This window comes from Pristis pectinata, chromosome 20, assembly GCF_009764475.1.
Source record: "Pristis pectinata isolate sPriPec2 chromosome 20, sPriPec2.1.pri, whole genome shotgun sequence".
In the NCBI taxonomy this organism is placed as follows: domain Eukaryota; kingdom Metazoa; phylum Chordata; class Chondrichthyes; order Rhinopristiformes; family Pristidae; genus Pristis; species Pristis pectinata.
In genome coordinates this window covers 17,334,823-17,353,842 of record NC_067424.1, presented here as the reverse complement: position 1 = coordinate 17,353,842, position 19,020 = coordinate 17,334,823, and the positions used below count along the sequence as shown (strand labels likewise).

The 19,020-nt window shown below is 39.1% G+C and overlaps 1 protein-coding gene across 1 annotated transcript in view; it reads right to left on the bottom strand.

Annotated features, from left to right (window-relative positions):
* The window catches only part of elapor1 (endosome-lysosome associated apoptosis and autophagy regulator 1), an 89,531-nt gene extending 74,058 nt beyond the window's left edge, over positions 1–15,473 (bottom strand). Inside the window, 1 exon segment of the mRNA XM_052034974.1 lies at positions 15,197–15,473. Coding sequence (XP_051890934.1) covers positions 15,197–15,304 — 108 coding nt within the window. The 5' untranslated portion in view covers positions 15,305–15,473.
* Positions 15,474–19,020: the final 3,547 nt, after the last annotated feature.

Here is a 19,020-nt window from a genome sequence, read left to right as displayed (position 1 = left end):
CATGAGCAATCCCATCAATTCCATTCCCCCACTTATTTTCCTGTAGCCTATTTTTTCCTCACATGCACATCAACTGCCCTTGATTCGCCTGCCACCCACCTACTGTAGGACAATTTACAGTGGCCAATTAACCTACTAACACAATTTTGGAATGTGGGAGGAAACCAGAGTATCTGGGGAAAACCCACATGGTCACAGTGAAAATATGCAAACCCCAATAGGGGGTACCCGAGATCAAGAGTTTAGAAAAAAAACTACTTGGCCAGAGGCGGGGATCTAAAAATCACTGTCCAAAAGGATGGTGAAGGCAGTAACATTACCTTTGATGTCAATTTTTCCCCCCGGTAAAACACCAGAGGTTATAGAGAAGTCTCAACTGCATTTCTAATATGCATTCTTTAGTCAACTGGATCTAGATTTCCATGTTAGTAAATATTAATTGAAGCCCAGCAGGAGACAGATCCAAAAGTAGGGGCTATTTCAGAAAACCCAGCAGCAAGAATATTGCCTCAGAAAAGAGCACATGCCTCTCCACCATGTGCATGGAGATTGTTCATTGATTCAATGACAGTGCTGACTTCCAGTTGGGATGAGCTGAAGATGCTACTTAAGCACGTTTGAATAAATTGTTTACTCCCTCTTGAAAAATACCTGAGGGCCATTGAAAAGTCATAACCTGCAAGACCATACGTCAAGATCAGGGGGATAGAATTGATTATAAATTCTATTTTTGGCTTGCATAGACACAAAGAACCTCCATCTGTGCTGTAAATTTCTATGATTATGTGAATTACTGAATGTAAATTCCTCAGCATCTTGGGTGAGATCTGAAGGAAAATCTCCAGATCATTGGTTGAGACCTGCAGCATAACCACTAAGCACTATACTTTAACAGTACAACCTGCTATATGGATGGGGTAAAGTAAGAGCAGACATGACATTTATATTAGTGAGGCTGAACTACAACATGTTTCAAACAGGCTCAATTAACGGAAAATTACCATGGACACTATTTTGACCTGGAGCTGCAGTTCATTTTGCAGGTGTTTTGTGTGATGTTTTTAAAAGCAGCCAAAAAGATCATGGAATGCTTGTGCTGGATGTAAATTGCACTTAAAATTCTGTGATCTTTTGTGCTGGTTGGAAAATTTTTAGGTGTATGACACCCTAGTTAACCTATATCTAATACCTTTTATATTTACTTGCAATTTGAAACATAATACATTTTTTATGGGCCAACCATCATTTCTATTGCATACTGCGACTTAATCAAGTAACCTTACTCCAAAGCAATCCTGGGAAAGAGTCTGTAGCATAGCATATGTATCAACATTAGCTCCGTAAAACGCTTTATTTCTTTTTATGTTCACTGCACTTTGAATAAACATATAGCATTATTATTGTTCACTAGCTTGGAACAGCAATTTCAATTATGTGCTTCTGATAAATTACCTGGGTTACAATACAATTATTTCTTAAATTTCAATCAAAAGGGAGAAATTTAACAGAAAAAATTGTAATTATATTGACACAAATTATAGATTCTACTAGTTATTTTTAAATTTAAACATGAACTTTTGGTTTTATAGCCTATGCATTAACTTCTTTCCCCAGGCACGAAGAAATGCCTCAGCTTACGTGCCAGGGCAGTCTAAATGAGCATTAATAGAGTACTGGTTTCTCCGTAGCCATTATTAATTTTAAATTCTTCTTAATCCTTAATGTTCTAGAAGCATGAATGTATCAGGTTTAATTGTGTAAACTTGTAAAAAAAAAATCAACAGATGAACAAACTTGTTCACAAAAATATCAGAATGCAAAATTATGTCCTCTTTTTAACAGACAAGAGCATACATTTTATAAAAATCTATGTTAAAATTATAGAATGATTGCTCAAAAGGAGTCTATTTGGCCCTTTGAATCAATGCCAGCATCTTGTAGATCGATCTATTCAGTCACATTTTGCTGCATATTTGCTTTATCATATGAATACAATTTTTATATTTTCTAAATCTAGAAAGTGGTAGTAGAACATAGAACATTACAGCATAGTACAGGTCCTTCGGCCCACGATGTTGTGCCAACATTTTATCCTGCTCTAAGATCTATCTAACCATTCCTTCCCACATAGCCCTCCATTTTTCTATCATTCATGTGTCTGTCTAAGTGTCTTAAATGTCCCTAAAGTATCTGCCCCCACAACCTCTGCAGGCAGTGCGTTCCACACACCCACCACTCTGTGTAAAAAAAACTTACCTTCCTCCAATCACTTTAAGATTATGCCCCCTCGTGTTAGCCATTTTTCGCCCTGGGAAAAAGTCTGACTGTCCACTCGATCCATGCCTCTTGTCATCTTGTACACCTCTCATCCTCCTTCTATCCAAAGAGAAAAGCCCTAGCTCACTCAACCTATCCTCATAAGACATGCTCTCCAAACCAGGCAGCATCCTAGTAAATCTCCTCTGCACTCTCTCTAAAGCTTCCGCATCCTTTCTATAATGAGGCGACCAGAACTGAACACAATACTCCAAGTGTGGTCTAACCAGATTATTATAGAGCTGCAACATTACCTCGCGGCTCTTGAACTCAATATCCCGACTAATGAAGGCCAACACGCTATATGCCTTCTTAATAACCCTATCAACCTGCACGGAAACCTTGAGGGATCTATGGACATGGACCCCAAGATGTTTCTGTTCCTCCACACTACTAAGATTCCTGCCATTAACCTTGTATTCTGCTTTCAAATTCGATCTTCCAAAGTATATCATTTCACACTTTTCTGGGATGAACTCCATCTGCCACTTCTCAGCCCAGGTCTGCATCCTATCAATGTCCTGTTGTAACCTAGAGCAACCTTCTACAATATCCACAACACCACAGCTGCCAGTCATCAAGGTAGAAGTATTTTGTTAAAGGTACACTCTTTAAGTGAGTTTCCTCCTCTAGAATTTTATCATATCTTCCTGTACACATTGCAAAAAAAAAAATTCAGGAAGCCTCCCCTACTTATCCTTCAAAAACTTTTTTTAATTTGATGCAATCATTGAACTTGGAGCTGAGACCTGAACAACCGGTTTCTACAGGAATCTTACTTTATATGTACCAACTGGAGAAGTGGGAATACTAAGAGGCTAAATTGGTAAATTGGTTTATTATTGTCACATGTACCAAGGTACAGTGAAAAACTTGTCTTGCATACCGTTCGTACAGATCAACTAATTACAACAGTGCATTGAGGTAGTACAAGGTAAAACATTAACAGAGTGCAGAATAAAATGTTACAGTTACAGAGCAAGTGCAGTGCAGGTAGACAACATGGTGCAAGGTCATAATGAGGTAGATTGTTAGGTCAAGAGTCTATCTTATCATACTAGGGAACCATTCAATAGTCGTATAACAGCAAGATGGAAGTTGTCCTTGAGCTTGGCAATACGTGCTTTCAGGCTTTTGTATCTTCTGCCCGATGGGTGGGGGAAGAAGAGAGAATGTCTGGGGTGGGTGGGGTCTTTGATTATGTTGGCTGCTCCATTGAGGCAGTGAGAAGTGTAGATAGAGTACATGAAGGGAAGGCTGGTTTCCGTGACACGCTGAGCTGTGTCCACAACTCTCTGCAGTTTTTTTGCGGTCACAGGCAGAGCAGTTGCCATACCAAGTTGCAAGGAAAGCCAGATCAACTAGATAGGATCAGGAAGTCCTAACACCCCTGCCCTACTCACCAAAGGGCACAATCTGAGACTCATCCAAACAGCTCAAGAGACTGTCTTCCAATATTAAAACTTTGGTGGAGCTCTGTCCATTGTAACAGCCTTGTCTGAGATGACTAACATCCACAGCATTCACTGCTCCAGCTGTGCCACTGCAAGTGGCTACAGCTCTCAGTTTTTGTGCCACAGGCTCTTTCCAGGAGTGACAGTAGACCTTTACCAATTCAGCTAGTCTGCCATGCACTCATCTGGAAGAAGTCGCCAATGCTTGCTTTGCCAGGGCAACTCAGCTTATACATTCTGACAGTGCTGCCACATAGATCACCAAGAGGGCCATCAACTTTGCTTTAGAATGGCCAGAGTCCAACGAGTTGCTGTGGTGATAAATGGCACCCATGTAACAATGACTGCCCTGAATATGAACTCTCATGTTCCCTGCAGTTTATCTACAGGCATCATCTCATCATTTCTGATCATACACTCTGCACTTTACAGAGATATCACAGAGGGTGTCAGACAGTTAAATAATGACACAGCTTCTGCTGAAGACTTAGCCCAAGAACTACAGGAAACAGGTGCAGCCAATGCTTAACAGCTGAAAGGCAGGCTTATTTCAAATACCTTCCCGGATGAATATAGTACTAACATTTCGAGGCTTCACCTAATCAAAGTTCTGGTTTCTCTTGCCATTCACTCAATGGTTTCAGTACATGCCTCCTCACAAAGAATTCCCAGCTTCTGTAAGGGGAGTTGACCCACTCTGACACAAATGAATGAAGAATGTTACAACTGTAACCTGATTTCATGAACACAAGCCAGTGTTGTACTTGTTTTTCTGTTGTTACAGTGGGTCTCTCATGGGCTTAGAAGAGGGCAAATCTCAAGACTGGATATCTCTTCTTCATCTTGTAAGGGCTGAAGCAGACAAAACAATAAGAGTATCTTAGAAATTAAACTAATCTCCTACTTGAGTTACAACAGGAAACAAATTCAATTTCAATCCAAAATTATTTTTCTTTGTATGTTAAAACATTTTCTGTCCCAGTAGCCATAAATAAGCTATGCAATGGACAAAAATATTTTGAAGAGTTTTTTTGTACCTATCATTCTGACTTAACCACCCAAAACTTAATTGAGAAATATAACAATAAAAGAAACCTAAATGCAACCAATCTAACTACATGAGAAATGTGAATTAACTTGCAGATACCATTGACCATTACTACTGCTTGCCTTTTCCTGAGGGAAGCATTATTCACATTTAAAAAAAAGTAAATTCTTACAGCCATCAACATGGCTACCTTGCCCAAAGGTTATGATCTTCTATTGTATTATAATGACTACTGTGTCTGTATGAATTAAAACCCCTCCCTATCATAATGGAAGTCATTACTTAACTATTTAATCCCATGGAGTGGATAACATTCTAATTCTACTTTATTTAGTTAATTAGCCTAAAAGAGATCAATTATCCTTAACTAAAGCTGATGATAACTGGGTGTGAAACTTGTGGATATTGAAATATAATCTGGTGCTCTGTCCAGTTTGCAGTTAAAACTATTGAGGTGCACTCAGCCTTGATTCAACCAGGTATGCCAATGAACCACAAGTATGTGATGCTTTCCCATCAGAGCTGACCCCAGCTCAGATGGAATTTCTCTTGGTGTGAAGATGTGAAAAGCCTCTACGGGTGCCAATGTCCCATTACTTAAGCTGTCTCTCACTCTGTATGGAGGGACTTGCTGAAAATTCTGTGCTTACTACATACATTGACCTAATCTTCCATCTAGGCATTCCCAGCATTCCATCCTGCCTCCAGTGAAAACAGGCATTACCTGTGGAGGGAACTCTAAGTGGCAGTGCTTTCCTGTTCCATTGGTGAAATGCCCGCACTGTGCATAGAAATATATAGACAGACTCGTCTCTCCCAGGTGTTGAAGGACTCCATGTACATAATTTGAATTCTTAGCCTTTGTTAATATTATGTTGTTTATGCACTACTTCTTTGCAATTATTATTAAGTTCTAATTTATTTAAGGTACAATATATTCTTGTATGCAGGCAGTGTGAGGGATTCTCTTCCAAGATCTCTAGGGCTGCTGCTCAACTTCAGGCAGTACTTTAACCCATTACTCCTATTCATTGGTTACCTGGGGTGGAGGAGGGCAGACAAGTCAGAAGAGCTCCTTGTGGGACTGGTCATACTGGCTATTCACAGGCCAAGGCAGCAGAGACCCAGTCAAGGGAACGGCACAGCCCGACTGCTTGAGTCTATGTAACCACTATGCCCATTCCCACGTGTCTCTGCTTGTACAACTGGCGGTCACTGGAGGGAAAGTAATTACTATTATATATCGTAAGAATAAAAATTGAACCATTTTGTTGCATGTAATACACATTACGGGGGGGGGGGGTGCATGCATTCCTAGAAAGCAGTACATATCGCGATTTTCTGTAACACAAAGCCACGTCCTCTGCATGCATCAAGAAACGCGAGTTGAAAAAAAGTTAGTGTTTATTTATTTACTGTTTATTTATTGTTTTTATTCTGTATCTCAAATTTTTGGGTAGTGATTTGAGAACTCTGTAAGGGTGAATTTTCATTACCTGAATAGCCATAATGTGGGGGTCACCTGTATTGTTCTACATGTCTTGTACCACTTTGTTTGCTGGTGCGTCATGTAAGGTGGACAGCACATTGCATCTTTCACCAGTGCACGTGGCATGAGACTGGATCAAGAAACAAACTCAACCTAGATCTTAATCTAGAAGTCTGACAAACAAACACAAGAATCACCCAGGACATTATTACAATTTAACTAGATAAGCTTTCTTTTATTAATAGAGTTTATTTGTTAAGCTTTTTTGACATTGGAGACTGTTGTTACTTTGATTTAGACTGTTATTTTAATTGGCTTTTTACAACAGTCAGAAAAAAATACATCAGTTGCCTTTCCTCCAGGAGATCAAAGTTGGGATGTTCGCTAATGATTATGTAATATTCAATTCAATTCACAACACCTCAGACAATGATGCCATTCATGCCTGTATGCTGCAAAATCTAGACAATGTTCTGGCTTAGACTGATGCAGAGCAATCAGCATATGTGCCAAATAAATGCCAGCTGATAACCATCTCCAACAAAAAATCTAGCTACCTATCACTGACATTCAATAGGATTGTCGACAACATTATGGTGTTCACCAATGGCCAAAAACTTAACTGGGCAGTCAAATATGGCAATAACTGCAAGCCAGAGGCAAAGTATTCTGTAGTGAATGACTCATCTTCTACCTACCCGAACTTTTACTTCAATCTACTAGAAGTCATTCATGTGATGGAATACCCTTCACTCCTCTGTATGACTATAGCCTCAACGACAATCAAGAAGCTTGACACCATCCAGGACAAAGCACTCTACTTGATTTCACTGTCATTCACTGCCTCCACAAACAACAAACCATGGCTCCATTGTCAACCATCTAAAAATGCACCTCAATTACTTGCCACTGTTTCAGATCACCTCAAAACCTGAAATCGCGACAACTTGGAAGGACATTTAGCACACATGGCAGCACCATGGTAACACTGCAGTTTCCGTCAAAGCCACAGACTCCTCCTTTGGATATAGACCCAGGAATGAATGAACTCCCAACCTAACAAACTGTGGGTACATACCTTCACCACAAAGACTGCAATGGTTCAACAAGATAACTCAACACCACCTTCAAGGGTAATTAAGTTTGAGCAATGAATACTTGGCATTGCAATGAAACCTACATCCTATGTATAAATAAATGAACAATTATCTAAAGAAAAATTGGAAATATCTTTGTGAGAGTTTCATATCCCTTTCTCAAGTGTGGTACACCCAAGGGCACAGGTGAAAACTATGGAAAACAGCTTAAGTGCAGGTGTTCAATGTAAGGGGGACTAATTGAAAGTTTAGGTGGGTCAGAATCTCAAATTGTTTAGTTTCCATGGGCCCAAAATACCTATGCACATGGAATGCAATTATCCTCAGCAAATTACATTTCTCTTACTTTATCAATTGATTCTTTGAGCCTTGAGCAGTTAAATTACTTAACAAAAGCAAAAGAGCATTCACCCAAAATTCTTCTTACATTTTTGCTCAATTCTTTCGCATGTATATTCTGAGGTTTGAAAATGCCATTATTTCAATCAAAAAATGTGTACAATTGTCATGAATAGTAGCACAGAATGTTTTGCCAGATGGTAAAACTTCAGACAATCTGCTAAATGGAATGATTTGACTCCATCAACATGTCACAACTAGTTACAAACTATTTTTCTTGATCTAATAAATTGCGCAATACACTGATTTTAGAATGATTAGTCTCATCCATCTAACCACCCGTGCAAAAAAAAGAGAACTAATTGATACACCTGAAATGCTGCTTCATTTGAGAACATACAAGCTGCCCAACTCATGGATACCCCTATATGCAAACAAGCTTATTATTAATTTAATATTATCTTTAACAGTCCGACCTACAAACATACTTTTGTTACTACGAATGGCAGAACTAATTTCCTCTCTCTCTGTTTTAGTAATCATTCTTTCTTATTAGTCTTATGTGCTTTTGATGCCAAGCATTATAATACTGTAGTATTAGTCTTATGTGCTTTTGATGCCAAGCATTATAATACTGTAGAAGTATGGTTACCAGATCTAGTGATTTTTGTGGCAACAAGCAAAGTGCAGGAGGAACTCAGTGGGTCAGGCAGCATATGTGGAGGGAAATGGACAGTCAACGTTTAAGGTCAAGACCCTTCATCTGGACTGAAAGATAGAGGGGAGATAGCCAGTATAAAAAGGTGAATGGAAGAGGTGGAGCAAGAGCCAGTAAGCAGTAGGTGGATCCAGGTGAGGAGGGGTGGTAGGCAGATGGGGGAGAGGAAAGTGGAAATAGTGACAGAAGCCTCCAAGTGATTTCTTGTGTACTTTCTGACTTACAAAATCGACTTATGGATGCCTGTAAAAGTGGAGCCCATTCATTAACTCGGGATGGCCTGTACTGACAAATCATGGGAACCAGCTTGCAATAGATACTGGAAGGTGGGGACCCACAATTCCTTAACTTATGATAAGGTGGAAGAAATAAGCACTTAGTTTTTTTTGTGTGTCCATTGCTTCTCTAATAATCACTGACAATTCAAAAAAAATATTACCAAATATTAGTGGATAGGGTGGAATCTACTTGTTCAAGAGAACCTTCTGCAAAATTTAACTGCTAAACATGTGCACTTATAGCCCAGTCACATCCAGCCTCAACTAAACAAATGGAAGGTTTGGAAAGACCAACCGAAACAGGAAACTCATATGGGTTAAAGAGAAATGGAGGATGATATTTCATAGAATCATAGAACAGTATAGCACAATACAAGCCCTTCAGCCCACAATGTTGTGCCGACCTTTAAACCTTGCCTAAGGCTATCTAACTTCTTCCTCCCACATGTCCCTCTATTTTAAATTCCTCCATATATTTCACCCGAGTAGAAACGCTAGGGCAGTAACTAAAAAAAAAGTGCTAAAATATGAAGATTAAGCAGGTTGCCAAGCTGATGCAGTTTCTTCAATTTAAAAAAAAATCTGGTCACCAATTGTAGACTTAACATTTCCATAAGGAGATATACCCATTGAAAGCATAGAATTTATTCACTTTAATGGGAAGGCTAGGGGAAAATCCTCTAAAAATCTAATTATGGGCTCTGGTATATTTGCAGTGCATACAGAGGAAAAGGTCAGTACATTTTCTCACAAGGTATTTGTTGTCCAACATCACAGTTCCAAAAAGTGAAGTTACACACTTGTAAAAATAATAAAATCCACAAACTCCATAAATGAAACATTTATAAAATTATTTTGGGATAGACTTCAATTAAAATGTTATGTAATTATTCAGTAACATTTATTAATCTAACCTCTGAGCTACTTCTTCCATCTCCTGTAGGCCTGATTTTAACTACTGGAAGTGAGGTATGTTCAGGTCATTCATTTCCTAAAAGGTAAATATTTGATTTGCTCATTCTTCCCAGCCTTCTTCAAAATATTCCCTTTTTCCAGTTACTCATACAAATTTAAAAGTTTTTTCTTCTGCTTATCTCTTCCAGTGGGTTTGCTCTGACTGTTATCACCAGCAAGGCTGTCTCCCACTCTACAGTCTTCACTGGCCAATACCTGGAACAAGTGGAAATTTGCCATCTTCCAGGCTTGAGCAGTTGAGTGATTCCAGCCACAAAGTCTGGGCTCAAATTCAAAACAAATTCAATTTCAGGAGAGTTTTCAGGGCACCTGCACCATTGGCAATGCCACAGATGAGTTACTAGTTTTTACTATGCTGTATAATCCATACAAGTTGTCCATTACCATTGTTGTCATTGCTTCCAACAATATCTAACAGCAGCACAGTGAGCTGACCAGATGTTAACAAAGGCACGAGTAAAGAAGAAGATAAGTACATGACATGATTTGGCAATATAGTGAAATTTACAGAAATGCATTGAGCCTCCAAGCTCCTATTCTGCGACATTGCAAAGATCACTTTAACCCAGCTAGGACAATGGAAAAAGAGCAGGCCTGTATCAGCCACTGATTCCAGCCGTTAACTTTAGCACAGTACCAAACTGTGCAGTGTACAATGGTTATGGTACTATGTTCACTCTGAATTGGGGTTAACACTGCATGTGTCCCGTGCACAGTTCGACTCTGCTTTCACTATTACTTTCTGAATTCACATGAATTTCAGAAATAACAACTGACTACTGTTGATTATTTGGAACTTATAGTTTATTGTACATTGCAATACTTTTCAGATATTTTACAATTTACTTTTACATTGTTCAATAGGAAATCATGTTTTGAAATCCTTCAGTTCTTTTCTCAAATCTTTCTGTAGTTTGAATGATGAAAAACTATTTGTTCTAAGTATTGTAAACATACACTAATACTCACCTTTGATCTGCTTATATAAGACGAAGTTATTCCAATAGCTGAAGTGTAGATTTTACACACAAAAATGACCTCTGTCTTAAGACACTAAGGAATTGAATTACAGATGCCCAAGAAAATAATTGCTATTCATACACTTCAACTGCAATGACAATTTTCACAGCAAAACATGGACTAATTTCATTGTGCTCTTGGCATTATAGATAAACTACTGGAGAAGGCTGAGAAGTAGCATTGGTCTGGGTAGACATTGCCTGCTTACACTCTTCAGGTGGTCTAAGAAAATAGAATCAGTTATGCAATGAAGCATGAAGGAGAGATGTCTGAGCTTTGTTTTATTGGCTGTTTAGTGTGCAGTGCAGGGGACAATAAGCAAAACTGAAATGCATGTTCCCATTCATTTGTCTGTACTTGAGGTTTGCAGATGCCTCATGAATGTAGAATCCTCATGAATGATTTAGGCATTATTAAGTCTAAAGTACACAAAAAAGGACAAACTATCAGTAACAACAATAAGCACAAATATTACCAGGAAGCCTGATCAGAAGCCTTGCACACTCCCCTTCAATGTCTCAGGTCAAAGAGTGGGAGGACAGTGTTGAATATTCACTCCCAGAAACACTGAATAAAAATAATATGCAAACAACATTCTGCAGTTCTACAAGTGTTTAGAATCAGCTGAGATCTATTCCCAGGCACCCACAATACTTTCATGATCAACACATCATCATCCATCAATTTATCTCTCTTGTCATCTGTTAGAATCTTATTTCCATTTCTTTCACTGATGTCTGAAAATCAAAGCTCACTTGGGCTATTGCTTATTGCCGGTATGACTCAATCAGGGTAGGTGTAGCTGACAAAACTACTGGACATCAGCTACAATGCCCAATGGTGTGAATGCCTATTGTTGGAGATGACACCATTTGTTGTTACATGGCAGTTTCCAGATTTATGCCAGAAGAGTACTTGAGATAATGCCTTGCCCAAGTAATTTTGATCTCCAGGGTCATTAGGTTATCCCTTTTAAAAATGAAGCAATTTCAGATGATAGTATGAAAGTTCATTTTATATTTTGCAAGTGATTTTATTTAATGAATAGAATCAGTGCAGATGTTTTGAACAAAACCCAAACTACAACTATTCCCTTCCACTGTGAATTCTTTGGCAATAATACCTGAAAAATTGATCAGTGGATGGGGGCTGGGGTGAGCACCTTGTCCGCAGCACCTTCCCTTCTTCTTCCTGTACAGTTTACGCTGCAAATGTAGCATAATGATTAACACTTTGAATCACCATGAGCATAGTGATATCTACTTATCAATATGCAAAGCACAATAACTGTAGATTTATAGTCATGCAATTCTGAGACAGGATTCTCCAGAATTTGCAAGGAAGATCAGTGTGTAAGGATAACAGAGAAGATGTAGTCAGAGGCAAAAAAAAAGTCATTCTTGGGAAATTTTGAACACAATCTGTCCATGTAATAATTCATACCAAATCCCACACTTGCAAACATGCTTGCAAACATATAATTGATTCTTGTTATAGAATCATAGAGCCATGAAATAGAAAAGCATGGAAGCAGGCCATTCAGCCCACCACATCCAAGCTGACCAGTGGGCACCCATCCATATTAATTCTATCTTCCAGCACTTCACCCACAACCTTCTGTGTCTAAGCCATTCAAGTGCTCATCTAGACACATCTAAAATGCTGTCAGTGACTCTGCTTCCACCACTCTCTCAGCCAGTCCACTCCAAGTACTTACAACTCTTTGGTGAAGAAGATTCTCCTCATATCCCATCTAAATCTCCTACACCTTACCCTAAATCTACGTCCTCTAGTTTTATCTACCTTGATATAGGGGAAAGTTTCCTGGGGTCTACCCTATCTTAATTTTATACACCGCAGTCATGTCCCCTCTTAACCTCCTCCACTCCAGGGAAAACAAACCCAGCCTCTCCAGCAACATCTCAATTTTACAATTATATTCAAATCCCTCTCTCTGTGACCTCCTGCAGTCCTACAAGCACCACACAATTTCTGTGCTGCTCTAACTCTAGCCAGCAGCACATTCCCAATTTCCTACACTCTACCTTTCACAGCCATACCTTTGGTTGTGTTGGCTTTAGGCTCTGAAATTCCACCCTTCCTCCTCCCACAAACCTTACTGCTTCCATATCACTCCACAACCCTTCCTACCAAGAAAGACAAGGCAACATGAACACTATGAACTACAGATTCTCCTCCAAATCACACACTATCCTGTCATGGAAATATATCCCTTAATTGTCACAGGATCTAAATCCTGAAAATCCTTCCCTAACAACTCAATAGCAGTATCTGCACCAGATGGACTGCAGCAGTTGAAGGGTGGAGCTCACCACCTCCTTCTTAAGGTCATTTAAGCATGGGCAATAAATACTTGCTTTGCTAATAACTCCTGCCTCATAACACAGTAGAGGCGTCCTTAACATTGTCATATGCATTTCCATTGATAGCTTCCCCATACCACATAAAGTATCAGGAGAGTAGAAATTACCAAAAATTTGATACTGGTGGCTTTTTTTTGTAAATGAATGTCACTGTTACTGGGAGTTAAACATTCACATGCCGTTGTTGTCCATTTTAAACATGCAATGGGCTTCCCAGAAACTAAGAGCAACAGAGAATGATGATAAATAGATTTAACAATTGCTGCCTCAACTGAGGAATAAACTAATGCACCTGTTGCTTAAAGTGCAAAGCAAGCTGGAAGCCTGCCAAAGACTTTAAAACTTTTTCTATACTTATGATTAGTTGCAAAGCTTGTGATATTTTGTATGGCATTTTACTCTTTTTTGGATTAAAGACACATTTTGAATTTCCATGGAAATTGAGGAAATATATTCCTATTGCATATATTTTAAATTTCAGCATCATAATAGTAGAGGAAATACTTATACCAACAATATCAATGCCTGATTATAAACACCTTTAATGCAAAGTATCTCAAGATGCATGACATTAGCATCATTAAACAAAAAGTAGTGTCAAGCAAATTAAGGAGATATAATGCAGATGACTAAAAGCTTGGTCAAAGGGATGGGCTTTGATGACCGTCTTAAAAAAAGGAAAGAGAGATAGATGTGGAGAGGTTTAGGATAGGAATTCCAGAGCTTAAGGTATTGGCGGCTACCAGTGGTGAGTTGCTGAGATACAAGGATTCTCAAACTGATAATATTACAGGAGTGTAGCCACCTTGGAGACTGGAAGTTATAGAGTACGATCTAATTAGAATTATGAAACTGAAGTGTTGCTTAACTGAGGGCCAATTGTGGATCAGCAAACACAGGAGACGTGGATGAACAGGACTTGGTGCAGGACAAGGGCGTTTTGGATGACTTCAAGTTTACACAAGAGGGTTGTCCGCCAGAAGTATGCTGGTTGGGATATAAATGTAGAGAGAACAAAACTATGGATGAGAATTTCAACAACAACTAAGCAGTGTCCTGGGTGGAAATGAAAAGCAATGTGCATTGAAATATTTCACATGAATAATTTGCATCCATCTAGATTGGGTCAGAAATTAATATTCTATGTGATGGTCCTTAAGGGAAAGTTGTTATTTGTTAGTCGTTCAAATATCGCTCTTCATAATTTTACATTGTTTTACTGATCTGTGCTTTATCAAATATGAACAATAACTTCTGAAGCATTACGTTTATACAATTCAATCCTTCCTCATGCTGAAACGCCTACAATCTGTCGGTAATACTACGTACACCATCTGGTGGTTTACAACAACCAAGTGCTGCGCCCGAACTTTATGACATTGACACGAGCTTCAACGTGTTCCAACAGGAACCTTTACTTAACTCTTAAGTGGGAAACGACAATCTGCACTCTGGTAGCAGATTTTTCATAAATTGTAGTTTGCAGCGAACACTTTCAAATCACACTTAATAAACTGGCAAGTAACGCAAAGGAATCTAAAGACGCAACTTTGCTTTGTACTTTGGAAAGCTGTGACTTTCAGCTAAGGAAGAGGATTGGCAAACAACCACGTATTGATGAGATACAGCCTCGCACTATCAAGATGTGCGAGGGGGAAAAATAAAATCTGCACCATGCACCGAAAACGCCGCAATAATTATTACAGGTCTTTAATGATTCAAATAATAGCTGATAAATCAAAATCAGACTTGCCATATGGACAAATATCTGCGACCTGTTTAATCTATGGCCCAAGGTAAGTAAAATATCTAACCATCTTTTCTGCACAGCAAACTCAAATCAATTGTAACATTTCATGAAAAATGCAACCATAATCAACGTGTGACTAGCATAGTACCGGAAATGTACAACATTATAGTTCACTAATCTTTATAAATTGATACTTACATATACTCACTTGCAGAGTAAGAAATGATTCATCCTAGGAAGCAATGCTACAGTGTATTTTATTTTCAGGCAGAGATGCAACATTTACGAAGCTGTAGAATACTAGTATACAGTATTGAAAACACTTTACCTCTCTGCAAATTGGAATACTTTTTTCATCTGTCATGCTGAATCGAAAATCTGTTGCGAAAAGCAGCACAGGAAAGAACAAGTGAGAAGGCGCGATATTTCTATTCATGACGAGTCAGATTGAGAAGTATATGCTGGGGCAATGGTGTCACATGCAGAGAAACTGGGGAAAGGCTCTCTCTCTCTCTCTCTGTTCCTTCTCGTTATCACTCCGTCCTTTCAGCTTTGACAAAGTGCGAATACAATGAACTGCTGTTGCGGGCTCGCCTCTTTCCGCCAGTTTGCGGAAACTCACGAAAGTGCCCGAAACCTGGGACGGTGGATCGACCAGATCCGCAAGTGACAGGTGCGCCACCTTATACCGAGCGAGAGAAATTCTTGATCAGACAGGCTGTCTTTCCCGGGGGGGATCTACACCATGCAAAACGTGCAGCAAATTTGTGTTTCATTTTTGAAATAAGCTTGCAACGCCTTCCTCCGGCGTGAAATATTGTTGCATTACATCAATCATTCCATTTCATGCTACAGGTGCGTACAAGGAAGAAATAACAATTGAATGTTTTGAATCTTAAGAATTCAACATTCTGTACTTTAAATAATTCACATTCTAGGCAACGAATCTAAACTGGCCACTAGTGAAATTCTATTTCAATTCCAAACGAAACAAGCAGAAAACTAAACAACCGCCGGTGCTATAGTTTACAGAACCTTGCGGCATGGGGAGCGAGAATTAAACTGGAGCTGAACTATAAATTCTACCAGAACAAGTCAAACTGAGTCGAATACATCACATTTTTTTGTGTTCACAAGATTACTGGCCGGACCAGCGTTATTGTCCATCCCTATTTGCCCCTGAACCTAAACAGCTTATTAAGGGGGTGATTAAGAGTCAACCTCATTCCTGTGAAATGAGGGTCTGACGTGGGTCAACGGATTTCCTTCTCGAGGTTTTATTTTCCATTCATTCGCTGGATGTCAATATTACAAGGCTAGCATTTATTGCCCATCACCGACTGAACTTGAACTGTAGTTATTTCAGTTGATAGTTAGTCACATTGGTGGACCAAGATTCACGTAGGTGTTTTAATGGCAATGTAGTAGCCATACCAGCATTTTATTCCAGAATTTACATTCCCCTCCTGCACTGGTTGGTCCCCTGGATTACTCATCCTACAGTAAGAACCACCATGTCATTGCACCCTGTATCTAAGATAAGATATCCTTATTAGTCACATGTACATCAAAACACACAGTGAAATGCATCTTTTGCACAGAGTGTTCTGGGGGCAGCCTGCAAGTGTCGCCATGCTTCTGGCACCAACATAGCATGCCCTGGTATCTGGTAAACCTGAAGGTTTTCTAACCATAGCTTCATGACCATTATTAGCTTTTCTTTTCAATTTTGGATTTATTAAATAACTTGAATTTGAATTCCACTGGCATTTGAACTCCAGCACAATACTCCATGCCTTTGAGCACTACTCCAGTAACTGAGCCAGCAAGCTAATGTATCTCAATTCAGCTCCCATTTCCATGGTCAAAAATGTTGTTCTGATGAATATTTTAAGCACTTGTCCTCACCTTTACAAATCTGAATCTTTATAATAAATCTTCTTTCAAATTAATTATATTTTCCAAGCGTTTTCACTGTAATGGAAGGTAAGAGAGAAAAAAAGTTTAAAAAAAGCTGGATGCAATGCTGTCTAAATGCTAAATTAAACTACCAAGTTACCAACAATAATGGAATCAGATAGATATAGACTTCAATGTAATACTGGTATACAGAGGTTACCAGAAGCTGGGCCAAGAAGTTGGTGTTTAAGGAGATTCTTACAAGAGAAGAAGGAATTAAGTGTTTCTAGGGCCAAGATGACTAAAGGCATGCCCACCAATAGATTGAAGAATCTGGAATTCACAGGAGGCTGGAATTGGAGGAAGCTTCTATCGTAGGGATTACAGCTGGAGGAAGTTACAGGGAATAGATGGGGCAAACCCCTGAAGTGTTTGAATATGAGGATGATTCTGTTAGATTAGGTGGGTATGTTGGCACTGTGATTATGTCATAGACTGGTAAGTCAGAGACCATATCAATGATCATAAAGTCATAAAATCATAGAGAGATACAGCACAGAAATAGGCCCTTCTGCCCACCATGTCTATGGTGACCATCAAGTACCTATCTTCACCAATTCCATTTACCTTGATCCATAAGCCTACCATGCCTTGCCAATTCAAGTACTCACCTAGATGCTTCTTAAATGTTGCGAGAGCAGCTGCCTCACCACCTTCCCAGGCAATGCAATCCAGATTGACACCATCCTCTGGGTGAATAACTTCTTCCTCGAACTCCCGTTACTCCTCACCTTAAACCTCTACCCTCTGATCTTAGACACCTCTGCAACAGGGAAAAGTTTCTTACTATCTACCTTATCTATGCCTTTAATAATTTTGCATACCTCTATCAGGTCCCCTCTCAGCATCCTCCTATATTCCAGTATTTCCTCAGAACTGAAACATACCATCCTAGGCAACATCCTGGCAAATCTCCTCTTGTGGTTTGGGGTGAAGAGTTCAAAGCAGGCACCACATATTTAAATATAGTTAGTTCAATAAATCTCATATTAAAGGCTAATATTAGTAAAGGTGAGCAGTGACCACTGGATTTATGTTTAAAAATCCATCTGATTCACAGACGCCTTTAGGAAGGAAATCTGTCTCCTTACTTGGTCTGGTCTATTTGTAACTCAGATCCATAGCAATGTGGTTGATGTTTAGTTGCACTCTTCAATGGGTTGGCAAGTTGCTCTGTTCTACCTTCAGGTCATGACTGCAGAGATTCAAAGAGATGACTTGTCAACACCTCAATAGGCAGCTCGAGATGGACAATTGATAGTGATGCCCACACCTCTGAAGGACTAAATAAAAATAGCAAACCAAGTGTTAATGCAGGTCAATGAACAAAGGATTAATCCATATGTGAAAATTTGTTTGCTCTATGAGACACATCTTGATGTTTATGGGTTGTTGGTTGTTGTGGTGGGAGGCCAAACAGAGGACATCATTGAAATAGACAACCCTGGAGCTGACAAAGCCATGGATCAATAGATCAATCGTTTGTTATTACACTGAAGCTGCAAGCATTCTGTTCATGCTAGAACTAGGATACCACATTCAATTCTCATCACAGAGAGGCAATTAGATTGCTTGACCCTGGCAGCATCACTCTAATGGCCAACATGAATGATCCTTAAGTCATAGGATTAAATTATGGGGAAAGGTTTAAGAAAAATCCTGTTAAGTCTTAAAGATTACAGCAGAGGAACAGATGTCATGGGATATAATAGGTAAAATACAGGGGGTTAATGTAAATCACTATCTTTGACTGCAGGATTACGGAATGTAAATTTTAACTGGTAAACTAAAGACTAAAATCAGGAAGCACTTTTTTACATAAAGATCATTAATACCCTGGAGTATTTTTCCAAGTAGGTTTGTGGTGCACAGTCTCTGAGGTCAGGCAAGTGACAGTTACATATTACTGTCAGAAGACTGTAGATTTCATGAAAGGACTATTTCTCTCATCTGAAGTAGATGAACTTGCCATTATCTTATTTGTTTGCACAATTGATGCTGCATTTCCTGAAATTACGTAAGGATAGAAATTTACTATCAGTTGCCTTGTAGTAAATATGCATTAGATTCAGAACGTCATAGAGTCATACAGCACAGAAACAGGCCCTTTAGCCCACACTTCTATGGTAACCATTTTGCCCATTCCTTGTAGTTGCTGCACATTTTTCTCCACTTCTGAAATTTGGTTCCATT